Source organism: Ogataea angusta (genome assembly GCF_019207475.1).
Source record: "Ogataea angusta isolate 61-244 chromosome Unknown 61-244_NODE_12_length_299177_cov_91.812086, whole genome shotgun sequence".
Taxonomy (NCBI): domain Eukaryota; kingdom Fungi; phylum Ascomycota; class Pichiomycetes; order Pichiales; family Pichiaceae; genus Ogataea; species Ogataea angusta.
Genome location: NW_025065226.1, coordinates 59,081 through 72,798, shown reverse-complemented (window position 1 = coordinate 72,798; position 13,718 = coordinate 59,081). Strand labels below are relative to the sequence as shown.

General features: G+C 56.5%; 8 protein-coding genes across 8 annotated transcripts; 6 read left to right on the top strand and 2 right to left on the bottom strand.

The window, feature by feature from the left end:
• Window positions 1-86: 86 nt before the first annotated feature.
• KL928_005008 (uncharacterized protein) lies at window positions 87-1,199 on the top strand (the record flags this gene model as incomplete). Its single annotated transcript, XM_043205770.1, has 1 exon — window positions 87-1,199. One exon carries the CDS (start codon window positions 87-89, stop codon window positions 1,197-1,199), a length of 1,113 nt encoding a protein of 370 aa, XP_043057595.1.
• A 20-nt stretch (window positions 1,200-1,219) lies between these two features.
• KL928_005007 (uncharacterized protein) lies at window positions 1,220-2,380 on the bottom strand (the record flags this gene model as incomplete). The annotated part of the gene is made up of 1 exon (XM_043205769.1): window positions 1,220-2,380. One exon carries the CDS (start codon window positions 2,378-2,380, stop codon window positions 1,220-1,222), a length of 1,161 nt encoding a protein of 386 aa, XP_043057594.1.
• A 514-nt stretch (window positions 2,381-2,894) lies between these two features.
• On the top strand, window positions 2,895-6,116 carry KL928_005006 (uncharacterized protein; the record flags this gene model as incomplete). Its single annotated transcript, XM_043205768.1, has 1 exon — window positions 2,895-6,116. The coding sequence occupies one exon, from the start codon at window positions 2,895-2,897 to the stop codon at window positions 6,114-6,116; it is 3,222 nt and encodes a 1,073-aa protein (XP_043057593.1).
• Window positions 6,117-6,304: 188 nt separating this feature from the next.
• Window positions 6,305-7,645, top strand: KL928_005005 (uncharacterized protein; the record flags this gene model as incomplete). The annotated part of the gene is made up of 1 exon (XM_043205767.1): window positions 6,305-7,645. The coding sequence occupies one exon, from the start codon at window positions 6,305-6,307 to the stop codon at window positions 7,643-7,645; it is 1,341 nt and encodes a 446-aa protein (XP_043057592.1).
• Window positions 7,646-7,728: 83 nt separating this feature from the next.
• KL928_005004 (uncharacterized protein) lies at window positions 7,729-9,122 on the top strand (the record flags this gene model as incomplete). The annotated part of the gene is made up of 2 exons (XM_043205766.1): window positions 7,729-8,358; window positions 8,433-9,122. The coding sequence occupies 2 exons, from the start codon at window positions 7,729-7,731 to the stop codon at window positions 9,120-9,122; spliced, it is 1,320 nt and encodes a 439-aa protein (XP_043057591.1).
• Window positions 9,123-9,151: 29 nt separating this feature from the next.
• Window positions 9,152-10,572, bottom strand: KL928_005003 (uncharacterized protein; the record flags this gene model as incomplete). Its single annotated transcript, XM_043205765.1, has 2 exons — window positions 9,152-10,141; window positions 10,213-10,572. The coding sequence occupies 2 exons, from the start codon at window positions 10,570-10,572 to the stop codon at window positions 9,152-9,154; spliced, it is 1,350 nt and encodes a 449-aa protein (XP_043057590.1).
• Window positions 10,573-10,739: 167 nt separating this feature from the next.
• KL928_005002 (uncharacterized protein) lies at window positions 10,740-12,463 on the top strand (the record flags this gene model as incomplete). The annotated part of the gene is made up of 2 exons (XM_043205764.1): window positions 10,740-11,023; window positions 11,185-12,463. 2 exons carry the CDS (start codon window positions 10,740-10,742, stop codon window positions 12,461-12,463), a joined length of 1,563 nt encoding a protein of 520 aa, XP_043057589.1.
• A 58-nt stretch (window positions 12,464-12,521) lies between these two features.
• Window positions 12,522-13,597, top strand: KL928_005001 (uncharacterized protein; the record flags this gene model as incomplete). Its single annotated transcript, XM_043205763.1, has 2 exons — window positions 12,522-12,920; window positions 13,247-13,597. 2 exons carry the CDS (start codon window positions 12,522-12,524, stop codon window positions 13,595-13,597), a joined length of 750 nt encoding a protein of 249 aa, XP_043057588.1.
• Between the last annotated feature and the right edge of the window lie 121 nt (window positions 13,598-13,718).

The window sequence follows — 13,718 nt, the reverse complement described above, 5'->3', positions numbered from 1 at the left end:
TTTTTTCGACGCGTCGACTTGTGCGGTTTTTTCCCAGTCAAAAATGACTGATTTATTTAAAAAAGTCATCTAATTTACTTTTAGCCATGGCCAAAGTCGTTCTTCATCTGAGAGCAGAAACAAAGCCCCTGGAGGCCAGAGCAGCCCTCACGCCTTCAACCACAAGGGAGCTGCTGGACACCGGCGATTTCGAGATCTACGTCGAAAAGTCGTCCCAGTCCATCTTCGACTGGAGGGAGTACGAGCAGGCAGGAGCCCACATTGTCGAAGAGGGCTCGTGGGTCAACGCCCCTAAGGACAGAATCATTCTTGGGCTGAAGGAGCTGCCAGAAGAGTCGTTCCCGCTGGTCCACGAACACATTCAGTTCGCCCACTGCTACAAAGACCAGGCCGGCTGGAAAGACGTTCTGTCCAGATTCCCTGCTGGAAACGGTGTTCTGTACGACCTCGAGTTTCTGGAAAACGACCAGGGCAGACGTGTTGCCGCGTTTGGTTTCTACGCCGGCTTTGCAGGTGCAGCGTTGGGCGTTGAGGACTGGGCTTTCAAACAGACTCACCCAGACTCCGAAGATCTCGGCGGTGTGAGCCCATACCCAAACGAGGCCGCGCTCGTGGCCGATGTCAAGAAGATGCTGGACGAGGGCGTTGCCAAGGCCGGCAGAAAACCTACAGTTCTGATCATTGGCGCTCTGGGCAGATGCGGCTCGGGAGCCATCGACCTGTGCCGCAAAGTTGGTATTCCAGACGAAAACATCATCAAGTGGGATATGGCCGAGACCGCGAAGGGTGGACCGTTCAAGGAGATTGTCGACGCCGACATTTTCGTCAACTGTATCTACCTGTCGAAGCCAATTCCTCCGTTCTGCAACCTGGAGACCCTGAACGACGAAAACAGAAAGCTGAGAACCATCGTCGACGTCTCGGCCGACACTACCAACCCGCACAACCCTATCCCTGTGTACACGGTCGCCACGGTGTTCAACGAGCCTACAGTCCGGGTCGACACCACCAAGGGCCCTAAACTCTCTGTGATCAGCATCGACCATCTGCCTTCGCTGCTCCCAAGAGAGGCGTCCGAGTTTTTCGTCCGCGACCTGCTTCCTTCGCTGAAACAGCTGCCTCAGAGAGACACTGCGCCGGTCTGGACACGTGCCAAGGCGCTGTTCGACAAACACGTCGCCAGATTGAACAGTCAATAGATTTTTTTATAAATTAATATTTACTCCCGTTCCACCTTGAGCAGTTTTTTCTGCCGTTTCTTGATCTTTTTCCTGTCCTCGCGACGCACAACCACCTCGCCGTCGCTCTCATACTCGCTCTCGGCCTCCTTTTGCAGCGGATCGTGGCGCGGTTTGAGCGCTTTCTCCACGCTCTCGTTCACGGTAGCAACCACGTTCAGCCGCTCTCCAGTATCGTAAACGGCCACCTGGTCCCGGACGCTCAGGTCCCAGACGACGATCTTGCCGTCCGACGAGATGGACACCAGATACGACTTTGTCTCGTTCTCTTTCTTCTCTCTGTAGATGGAGAAATCCTTGACCCGGTTCGCGTGGCCCTGCAGCCCGAACTCGGGCTTCTCAAGAGGCTCTGTCTCCTCGTTTCCCTGTGTAATTTGTGCCACGTCGTAAAACTGTATCGTGCCATTTCCGTTCGCTAGAACGAGATACTCCTTGCCGTCCAGCACCAAAAATTCCATCTGCATTAGTGTCTGCTTCAGCTGGAAAATAGCCACGATTTTGGCCTCTCTAGTTTGGTACACCATCAGTCTATTGAGCAGCCCAACAACGAAGAACTCGCCGTCGCTATTGAAACGGACCAGATTGGGCGACTGACCGTGTGTGAAAACTCCCTTGAGCTTCATCGCAGACGCCTTTTTGGCCGTCATTAAATTCCACAGTCGAACAGTCTTGTCGTCGCTCACAGAGATGGCCACGCGTCCTGACGGGTGGATGGCCAGATCATTGACTCTCGCCGTGTGGCCCTTCAAAATGCCGAACTGCTCCCAGTCTTTCGTTCGCCAGATCACTATCTTGCCGTCCTCTGCTGCGCTCAGTAGCCATTTGCCGTTCTTGTGCGTCAGATACTCGGAGCTTTCGTCAAAGTCGTTTGAGAATACAAGTTTCGTAATCGATCCCTGGTGCTGCAGTAGCGTCCCCAGCTCTTTTCTTTTCTGCAAATCGTAGATCTTGATGTGCTCGTCGTTGGACCCAGAAACAAGGTATCTTTTAGCGATGTCGAGGGCCCTGATCGAGAGCGAGTGCGCTTGGAAGTGGAAGATCGGCTGGAACAGCGGCTGGCTGTTCTTCTCGTCAGGCAGCGTCACCGATACACACAGCAATGTGTGCTCGTACGAACCTGTGATGATGCGAAATACGGTCATAAATTTTTTATTTTTTATATTTTTTTCGTATCTCACATATTTTTCATATATTTTCAAATATTTTCGGATCTTTCTCAAAAAAAAAAAAATTGAATCACGTCAAATGCTGACAGCTCACACACACGGAGAGCTGGCTCATTTTAGCGGACCCGTGACTTTCTGAGCACTGCATTATCTCTGAGACATACCAAACACCTGTAGCATCGGCACCCTTTCATGTAGTCTCATAGAGTAATCCCAACGCGTTACCCAACACCAGCAGATGATTCTTAATCATCTCCGGGTAACCCCTGCCATTTTTTCCAATACTTTTTTTGCTATTTAAAACAAGTGGGTCCTACAATTTACAGTCCATCACAAAGCTAACAGATTTTCCTATTTTACAATTACCGTCAGGTGACAGACAAAAGTGAGAGGACGCTACTTTGCGGCACAGAACTTGTAATCGCCTTAATTACACATAAATCAAGCTACGCCCGCGCCTTCTTAGGCTACAACGCACAACAAAAACACCATGGACGGACTGCTCTCTATGAGCCCTCAGATGAGCGAGCCGATGCAGGAGATGCTCGGCGCCCATTTTGAAGACAAAGACATACTTGACGAGTTTCTGGATATGAGATTATATGACCAGGGAGCAGGAGACGAGCGCAACCACTTTGACGAAGAATTGCACGCGTTTGTGAGAAACGAGCTGTCTAGGCAAGGGTCGCACGAGATCAAGATGGAGCACGACGAGATGCCGGAATTTGTTATTCCGGAGGACACGTATAGTGACAACGTTCAAGGGGGCGGCCAGTCGGAAGAGTTTGAAATGTTTGAGAAGAGTCGCCAGCTACTGATGAAATTGAAGTTTGGCGGCTTTGCCAACGTGCCGGAATTGCCCAGCTTTGAAGAGCTTTCGGACAAGATTCAGACGAAAGGCGACTCAAAGGACGTTACCACCAGCACTCTGCCTCCTGAATATATTTCTTGCAACGACAACTTGATGTACAACCTGGAGATCAAGGAGCTGCCGTCGTCGTCGCGCGTTGAGACACAGATGAAGATTCAACTGGACATTTCTCCTCCGCCGCCACAATTTCTGCTGCACCTTCCGCGAGACACCATAGCCAAGCCTAAGCTGACGCTGGAAAATAACGAGATTCCCGAGAGTGTCAAGCCTCATATGCTCTTTCTAGACACGTTTGTGGTTGGTGCCAGCAACTCGGCCACCTCCGACGGCCAGTATCAGAAACTGAGATCGTGCAATGTTTGCAAACGCTGCATGAGAAGAGAAATGAAGCGCGCGTCGAGACGCAAACGTGGCATTGCCGAGGATTCTATCAACTGGAATTTGAACGTTCCACGAAGAGCCATCATTTTCAACACCAAGGAGGTGATCTCGTTCCCTAGACCTACTGGTAACGCCACGAACGTTAAGTCGATTGACCTGCTGACCAGAATAGTGTGCTATTGCAGACACCACCAGGAGCCGAACGGGTTCAGGCTATTTTTCGTGCTTAAGGACGCAGACGGTAACGTGCTGGGCAAAACGTTGTCTCAGCCAATTTTGATCATGGACAGGAAGAAGCTGCTAAAGGACGGCGAGCAGTCGAACTCGCCAGAGCAGGAAATGCAAGTCAAACAGGAGCCAAGAACAGTGATAAACTCGATCGACGAGTCCTCGAGCGAAAACACCAGCACCAGCGCTGCGACTCACGTGGCAATGGCCGGCTCCTCCCTAAGACAACAGACGCCTATAGCCACAGACGACTCGAGAACATACAAGCGGCAGAAGAGACATCTTTCTCCAGCGGACAGCACCGGAACCTACTACGATGCAGTCCAGCAGCAGAGATCGAGGCAGGCCCTGGGAGCACGTCAGGACTCGTTCTCGTCGAGCGTCAGCAAGAGAGACGCAAACTCGCCAATGAGCTCTGACAACCTCTCGCCGCAGAACTGTTTTGGTGTCTCTTCGGCAACGAGCATATTCTCGAGCACGCCCGAGAAGAAGGCGTCGTTTGCCAATCTCACGCAAAGCCAATCTGGAATCAACCTTGCCAGCTCGCTCAACAGCTCTTCCTCTTCCGCGCAGCAGTCAGTGCCGTCAATTCAGCGAATTATTCCTGCCCAGGGTCCTATCAGAGGTGGCATCGAGGTCACTTTGCTAGGCTCGAACTTCCGGCCGGGTCTTGCAGTCAAGTTTGGCTCTAACGTGGCGTTGGCCACTCATTGCTGGTCGGACTCGACAATAGTGACGTATTTGCCACCGGCCTCACAAGCAGGACCGGTTTTAGTCACATTCGAGGACTCTTCCAAAGAGGGAAGAACCGGAATATTGAACTCCACGTCGCAGCAAGTCTTTACGTACACTGACGACTCCGACAGACAGTTGGTGGAGCTGGCTCTGCAAATTGTGGGTCTGAAAATGAATGGAAAGCTCGAGGACGCCAAGAATATCGCCAAACGAATCATCGGAAACAACAGCTCCAGCATGCCGCAACAGCAACGACAAAAGTCACCGCAGCCAGCAGGCTACGACGACTGGGTCGAGAAGGCCACTCTAAAGATGACGGAGTTGTCCAAAACGTCTCTGAGCCACGAGGAGATGCTGCTGAAGTTCCTGTCGATGCTCAAACTGCCTAACTCGCCGATCGCCGTTCCGAATTGGGCCATATGCACCCTGGAAGGACAGACCATGCTGCACCTTGCGTGTATCAAGGGATACGCCAAGCTGTGTCGATATCTGGTGGAAAACGGGTGCAAGGTCGACACGAGAGACCTCAACGATCTTACAGCTTTGCATTATGCATTCATCAACGGACAGAGGGGATTGATCAAGCTGTTGGTGAACTACGGGGCTGTTGCGTCGATGAGGCTAGGCAACGATATCTCGCTGAAGGACGTTTCCGACTCGAATGTGCTGGATCTCTTGGACGACACGAAGGGAGCCCAGTTCCCGTCGAGCCACAGACGGTTTTCGAACGAGTCGATCGAGTCGATTTTCGACGACTACGACGAGCCGGCGTTCGACCCGAAGTTTGTTGCCGTTGGCAAGTGCGGCCTGAACAAGGCAGATTTCTTCGACAACGACTCGCCGGACGAGAGGTGGCCGGAGCAAGATGATGAGATGGAGTTCGAGGCGGACGACGAGGACGACCTGGACGCGGAATTATTGCCGGACATGCCAAAGTTCGAGAGAAAGAAGACGCGTGCTACAGGCGTGAGTCTGTGGCTCAAGATGCGCAAGGCTTTCGCGAAGAACCTGTCGTCGATCCCAGACCTGAGCGACAGCGACCAATCGGACGATGCGCGCGAGGAGATGCTTCCGTCGTACCAAGAGCTGTTCCCTACAGAAGAGGGCGAGAGGGCGCTGCTCAACTTCCAGGGACACGAGGCGGAGGCAAAGACGCAGGAGGCCGAGGACTCGTCGGAGGAGGCGTTGGAGCTGGCGCTCAAGTCGTCTCAGAAGACCTTGGACGCGGACAAGCGGTTGCTTTTCTTCTGGCTGCCGTTCATGCTGCTTTTGCTGCTGGTGATGATTGGCAGTCAGCTCGAGCTGATCACTCTGGACAACTTCACGCTGGTGTCGAACGTGATCGACGGCAGCCGCAACCTCATGGGCCGGCTGATGCTGGGCAAGGACCGTTTCACGGGGCTTTTGAACGAGAATCTGAACTACGGACGCGAGAGGGTGAACAACCTGTTGAACGACGTGAATGGCGCCATGCTCACTGCGGTGGGCGGCCGGTAAGCGGCGTGATGTATTTTGCATTTTTCTTTGCTAGTTATTATTGCACTTATTATTGCACTTATTATTGCAGCTATTATTTTTTATGCATTATTTTTACCGTTTGGCCGGGGTCCATTTTAGCTGGTTCGGCACTTGCAAGAAATATTTTTATTTTCTGACACCAGACGCTTCGATGGCCCCATTTTTCCATGTCCTCCTGGAAACTGACTGACTCTTTGCGCCGCGAGATTTACAAGCTGGCCCGTGTGCCACAGACGGGCGTGTCGCTGCGGCAGATGGTCCAGTTTGGCCCGCAGCCGTCGCCCGGATCGGTGTTCCATGCGTCCAACTTCATTGTCGAGGAGCTGCCGATCCGGCTCAGCCACCGCGTGAAGGAGCTCGAGGAGCTGCCGTCGGGGCTCAACAGCGACCCGTCGATCCAGCGCGTGCGCGACTGGTACGCCCAGTCGTTCGAGGAGCTCACGTCGCTGCCCAAGCCGTCCATCAGCGACGAGATGCGCGCAGTGCTGTACCCGATGTCGCCAGAAAAAGTCGCTGCGCCGGGCGTCCACTCTGCCGCACGCCCCACCAAGTTCGAGGACGACGGCATAGTGATCGAGCAGCTGCACGCGCGGCCCCGCGACGAGACAGACCACGCGCCCAGACGGCAGCCGACCCGGCGCGCGTACTACGTGCCCACGCCGTCGGACGTGTCGTACACCAGCGACGTGCTCGACTACAACAAGCTCGTCAACCAGACGCTCGTGAAAATCAAGAAAAGACACGACGCAACCGTCACCACCATCGCTCGCGGCGTGCAGCACTGGAAGCACAAAAATAATTTTGCGTATCTGGACGGCAGCATCAACCAGTTTCTCGACCGGTTCTACATGAGCCGGATCGGGATCCGGATGCTGATCGGCCAGACCATCGCGCTGTACGAGCAGAGCACCATGAACATCACAAACGACAACTACGTCGGCATCATCTGTCTCGACACCAACGTGATGGAGATCGCCCAGGACGCGATCGACGCGGCCCGTTTCGCGTGCGAGGAGCACTACAACATCATGGAGGCGCCCAGGGTCCAGCTCTGGGCGCCAGAAGACCTCAACTTCATGTACGTGCCGGGCCACCTCGTGCACATGTTGTTCGAGACGCTGAAAAACTCGCTCAGGGCCACCGTCGAGCACCACACCTCGCTCCACCCAGATAAGGACATCGAGGACATCGAGTTCCCGCCGGTGAAGGTGGTCGTGTCGGAGGGCAACGAGGACATCACCATCAAGGTCAGCGACGAGGGCGGCGGCATCCCGCGCTCGGTCGTGCCGCTCATATGGACGTACTTCTACACCTCTGCGAACAAGATCGTCGAGCCTGCCAACGGGTACAAGCCGCCGTTCATGGGGCTCGGCGTGGGCCTGCCGCACAGCAGACTGTACGCGCGCTACTTTTCCGGCGACCTCAAGCTCATCAGCATGGAGGGCTACGGCACAGACGTCTACTTCCACCTCAACAGGCTGTCCTCGTCGTCGGAGCCGTTGCAGTAGCAGCTTTTTTTTTTTCCGACGCTTATGTAATTCTTATAAAATCACAGAAAAACCGGGGTAGAGAAAAAGAGGGGACCCACGAGATGAGTCGTGCTTTATCCTTGGCTGTGACTGGCGCGCTCGACTTGCGCGCTCTGGGCGCAGCAGAGCTCGCGGCCGTGGTCCTGCGCCGGCCCGAGCCCATTCTGCTGCCGCGCCGCGGACGCATGGTGCGCGCAGGCGTCTTTGCACGGCAGGGCACGTACGCCGACGACTTCAGGTTCCAGCGGCTGATCCAGGCGCTGAACCAGGGCGTGCGCGGCGACTTTGCGCGGGCCGCATGTCGCGACGAGGCCGTCGTGCGCCAGTTCGTGCTCCCGCACTCCCAGAGCCGTGCCTTGAGCCGTTCTGCTGACTGGCGAGCGCAGCTGGGCCAGCTGCAAAAAACCGAGTTTGGACGGTACGTGGCGCAGCTGGTGAGCAGCGCGGACGACGAGGAGGCCGAGCGGGCGGTTCTGCGTCTTCTGGGCACCGAGTACGAGTTCTCGCACACGGCCGCCACGCTGGACGTGATCTGTCGGTATTTATACAATCGCGGCAAGTGGCGCGAGGTTGTGGCGATGCTGGACGTCTACTCGCAGTGGCGCAAGACGCCGGCCGTCGCCACGTACAACAGGGCGATCGCGGCAAAACGGCAGCTGCGCCACCGCGACGAGGACGACTTCGAGAGCTGGGTGTTTGAGCGGCTGCGTGTGCAGCGGCTGGCTCCGGACGCCGACACGTTTCTGCGCGTTTTCGAGAAACTGAGCACGCTCGACGGCCGGCTCGCGTGTCTGGGCGTGATGTCGTTCAAGCAGATCGACGTCGAGTCGCTGGTGGGGCCCGTCGTGGCGCAGGCGGCAGAGAAGCTGGGCGGAACCAGAATCGGCAAAAAATTTCTGTTCCCCAGTTGTTTGAGAGTGCACTTTTCAAAGCTGTTCTTGGCACGCATGCTGGCGCACAGCGGGCCACAGATGGCGTTCCGGTACCTGGACTGGACGCGGACGCCGCTGAGCCCGCGGCTGGTGGCACTGTTGGTGCTCTTTTTCCTGCAACGGCAGCCGTGCGAGATCTGGAACGCGGTGGCAGCAATCAACTATTTCCGCACGCACTACGGGTACAGAGTGGACTCGAAGTACGACAAGCTGCTGGTGATCAAGCCGCTGTACAACGCGGCGCGCGAACGGCAGCTGGACACACGAGTGCTGAAAGTGCTGTACCACGAGTCGTTCTGGCAGGACCGAAACGGGGCTGTGCACAGCTCTGTGAAAAAGTCCCGGCTCGAGGGAGCCGTGGCAGAGCCGCTCACCGAGAGCGACCGCGCGTGGGCACGGGACGTGATGGACATCTGCTGGCCTGTCGACCAGACGGGCGCGCCGCTGGTCGACGAGCCGGGCCAGACGTTTCTAGACAAGTCGCGTCATCTGGGCAACAATGCATACAAGATAAATATTGTTAGGTGAAATAACTTAAAATAAATTAATTCGATTAGTCATGTCGGCACATTCCACGGTCTCGCCTGGGATCACGCTGCCGGACGAGTCCCGGTCTCGCTCTGGGCTCCAGCGGGTACTCAGCCGCGCCTCCAGCGTCATAGAGGCCGTCAGAGACGAGAACGAGATTACTCGAGCGGAGACTGCTCTTGCACAGAGTTTGTACGACGGACAGTACAACGCTGCGGATCTCCAAGACACGCCGCCGGACGGCACCTTCTGGGGCTGGGTGGCGGCCGCGTGTGTGTGCAGCATCAACACGTTTTCGTGGGGAGTGAATTCTGCCTTCGGAGTGTACCTGAACTACTATCTGGAAGCCGACGTCTTTCCTGGAGCCACAAAAAGACAGTTTGCCATGGTTGGCGGTCTCTCGCTTGGAGTCAGCTTTATGTTCTGCCAGTTCGGAAACGTGCTGGCCAAACGGTATCCACTCAAGCTGGTGATGGGCACTGGCTGCGCGCTGGTGTTTGTTTCGTTCTGGCTGGCGTCGATCGCAAAAAACGTGGTGCAGCTGATGATGTTCCAGGGCCTGCTGATGGCCGTCGGGTTTGTGCTTGTGGCGGGCCCGTCTGTCGTGATTCTGCCGTCCTGGTTCCTGCGCAAACGGTCCGTCGCCGCCGGCATCGGGTACTCGGGAGCAGGGCTTTCGGGACTGATTTTCAGCCGCTCGTCCAGCGCCATCATCTCCCGCACGCACAGCCAGGTCTGGGCGCTGCGCATGATGGGGCTTGTGTGCGGGGCCATGCTGGCGGTGTCGATCGCTCTGGTGCGGCCGCGACGGCCCTTCAACTCGAAAAACACAAGCCTCTGGCGCGAGACCCGCAAACTGTTCGACTGGCACGTGATCAGAGCGCTGCCCGTGCAGTACGTGTGCGCGTGGAGCTTTGTGTACAACTTCGCGTACACCATCATGCTGTTCTCGTACTCGTCGTTCTGCACGTCGATCGGGCTGAGCAGCGACCAAGGTGCCGTCGTGCTGACGGTGCTGAACGTGGCGCAGCTCGTGGGGCGGCCGCTGCTCGGCTACGTGTCGGACGCTCTTGGCCGTTGCAACACCACCATCATCTGCTCGCTGCTGCTGGCGCTGCTCGCGGGCGTGTTCTGGATCTTTGTCACCGTGTACGCCGAGATGATTGTGTTTGCGTTTCTGTCGGGGCTGCTGCTGGGTGTCAACTGGGTCAACTTCACGCCGCTCACGGCAGACATTGTTGGGTCCGGCGGGGACCTCATGCCGGCGATTTCGTACGTGAGCATGGTTTCGGGGCTGCCGTACGTGGTCGCCGAGGTGGTGGCGCTCGAAATGGTGGACGACTCGCGCGCAAAACCGTACTTCTGGTGCCAGATCTTTGTGGTGATCACCTGCGCTGTGTCGGGGCTGCTGCTGCTCCCGTACCGCGAGTGGAAGATCCGGCGCATGCTGGCGGCGCGCGCCAAGGCTGCCGGCCACAACGACGCGCGCGCCGCCCGCTACGCGCTCCTTCTGGACGGCAGCTGGTCTGCCTTCTGTCTGCGAATGCTCTACCCGGTGAAAGCGTAGCACAGCCAGAAAATAAGAAAAAAATGTGAGTGGAAAATTTTTAACCATGTTCACGTTAGGGCTGGTGAGACGTTTCAGCGCGGGACGCGCGCTGCTGCAGTCGTCGGTTAAGGAGGGCGCGCCGCTGAACATCCACGTGTTCAAGGCGGGCAAGCCCGCCGTCGCGCTCAAGGACGAGGAGTACCCGGACTGGCTGTGGACGCTGCTCGACAAGGAGGCCCAGGAGGCCCAGCTCAAGGCCACGGACGAGTTCCGCTACATGAGAAAGCAGGCCAAGAAGCTGCACAGACAGAAACTGAAGCAGAACAATTTCCTCGCGCAGCTGCGCAAGTGAGTGTATATATGTTAAGACCGGATTGGAGAATTGTAACTCGTTTTCGCCTGAAAATCACCCGTGCACCAATTTGTGGGGTAATGTTTCGCACCTGTTTTGCGTCGCCCGGCAAGCGGGCCGTGCGCGGTCTGCGTCTTGTCTCTTCGCGCGCGTCCAGACGGCCGCCGGCTCCGCACACCGCGGGCAGCGCCAGAGAGTCGCCCTTCAGCATGCAGCTGCTCGTGATGGTCGTTGCGCTCGGGGCAGGGTTTGCCATCGGCCGCACCAGCACGCGGCAGAACCCGCCGCGCGACCTGTTCCCCGCGGGCTCCACGACGACCGTCGCGGACCTGCGTGCGAGCTCGTTCAGCTCGCCGGCCGACTACGCTCTTTTCCAGCGGTGTGTGAAGAAACTCCAAAACGAGCTCAATTTGAGCAGCGACGACGTGGACGAGGAATTGTGGCGGGTCATCACCGAAAACCCCGGCTGGAGCTCTGTGCTGTGGTCGCACAAGGACACGGACACCGCGAAAAGGTACCGGATCCGGCCCAGGGACGCGCAGCAGCTTGCCGTAGTGATGAAGCTGTGCCAGCTGTACCGCGTGCCGGTGCAGGTCGGAGTGCCCTTTGACGGGTACAAAACGGACCAGTACGGGCTGACAGTGGACCTGGGCCGTCTGGACCGCATTCTCGCGTACAACGAGCGCACACACACCGTCACGTGCGAGTGCAGCGCGGACGTGGGCTCGTTTGCGAACAGTCGCGGGCTGAGCGCGATGAATGGCGCACAGCCGCTCGACCTTGCGCTCTCGTGGCTCGGCCTGGCCGCCCCGGGCGACACCGTCAACGGATACCCGCTGGCAAGCCTCAAGAGCGCCAAGGTGGTGCTTGCAGACGGAACAACGTTCACCGCCTCGCGCGAGACGCTGCGCATCCTTGCACCGCTGGGACGCCGGTTTGCCACGGTCTGCGAGATGGAGATCGCGCTGGAGCCGCACACGGACGAGTGTCTGGTGGTGTTTCAGACCCGGAATGTGGACCGTCTGGTCGAGCTGGCCGACCACGTGGCGTCGCCGCTCACGTACGTGGGCAATTTCGGGTTTGCGCACTGTTCGTTGCAGACGGGAGAGAGCGTGGGTGTGCTCAAAGTGGACAGAAAACAGGCGCAAAGCGTGGTGAAGATGGCCCGTCGGCTCGGCGAAACTCACGTGGTGGTGCCTGTCTGCGAACTGCATCCGCGGGCGCCCAGCGAGGTCGGCCCCACGACAAACAGCGTCGCAAAGCTCGTGGTGAGCGACAACTTTGCGCAGGGCCGGCTGACGGAGCTGGGCGGTGCAGGCGTGCTGCTGAACGAAGGCCCGGAGTGGGACGCTGTGCGGCGGCTGAAGCTGGCGATCGACCCCAACAAAGTGCTCAACGCATCGGAAACGCTCGTGACGTCATCAACACAACCGTAATTATTTTTTAACTATTTTCTCCTTACATTAAGTTCGTGTAAAATCCAGTACCTGCAGAATGCGCCCAACTGAGACATGCGAGAATGCTTGGGGCGGTTCAAATCTCTACCGTTTTTTTTTTCGTGGCGACATGTATCTAGACGTTTTCAGAAGACAAGAGGCAACAACGACGGGCAACTTCTACTCGAACTTCCAGAAGGTGACGGACGTCGAGTACTCGTCTGCCACGGGCACAATTGCCGCAGCCATCACGTCGTTCGCGTCCAGCGTCGACGCAGACTCCCTCATCACAGACGCCTCAGGCTCGGCAGCCAGGTCTGTGCTGGGCGTGTCGAGCGCGCCCAACAAGACGGACGCGGCCTCGTCGTCGGCGGCCGTGTCCCACTTTGCATCGCAATCGTCGTCTGCTGGCTCTCCAGACACGGTTTCGCCCAAATGGGGCTACATAATTGCCCTGGTTGGCCTTTGTTCGTGTATACTATAAATGATAAATATATCGATCATGTGTCATGTGATCTTGCTGAGGGCTGTGTTTTTACTTTCCTGACAATTTTTCGCAGCTGCCAGTGCTCAAAAAAAAAAATTCATTTTTCACCTTCCCTATCATCATAATGGCTCCAATCGTATGTATCCACATACACTGGTGTTTCTTTTATGCCCTATAGTGATTCCACCGCAGGTCGGTGCGTTCGCAATCTCTATGGCTATTCCGTGAAGCTCGCGCTTCTGCGGTAGGCTTAAAAGTAATCACGAGTGTAGCTCTCTCCCGTCCTAACCTGTCAGACCAAGAAAAACCAAAAAGTCGCCAAGAAGTTCACCGTCGACTGCTCCGGCCCAACCGAGAACGGCGTCTTTGACCCAGCCTCGTACGTCAAGTACCTTGTCGAGCACATCAAGGTCGATGGCCACCTTGGAAACCTTGGCAACGACATCACCGTGTCGCAGGAGGGTGCCGCCAAGGTGGTGGTTGTGTCCACCACCAAGTTCTCCGGAAAGTACCTCAAGTACCTGTCCAAGAGATACCTCAAGAAGAACCAGATCAGAGACTGGATCAGATTCGTGTCGGTCAAGAAGAACGAGTACCAGCTGCAATTCTACAGCGTTGCTGTTGACGACGAGGAGGACGAGGAGTAGCTGACAGGAATAGCGTAATAGAGTGTCATTCGAATATGGTGGAAACGTAGGTCCTGTAGTCTGTTTTTCTGGCAGTGCACGTTATTTGTCGCTATATTATTATTTATTTAATTCAAGTGAT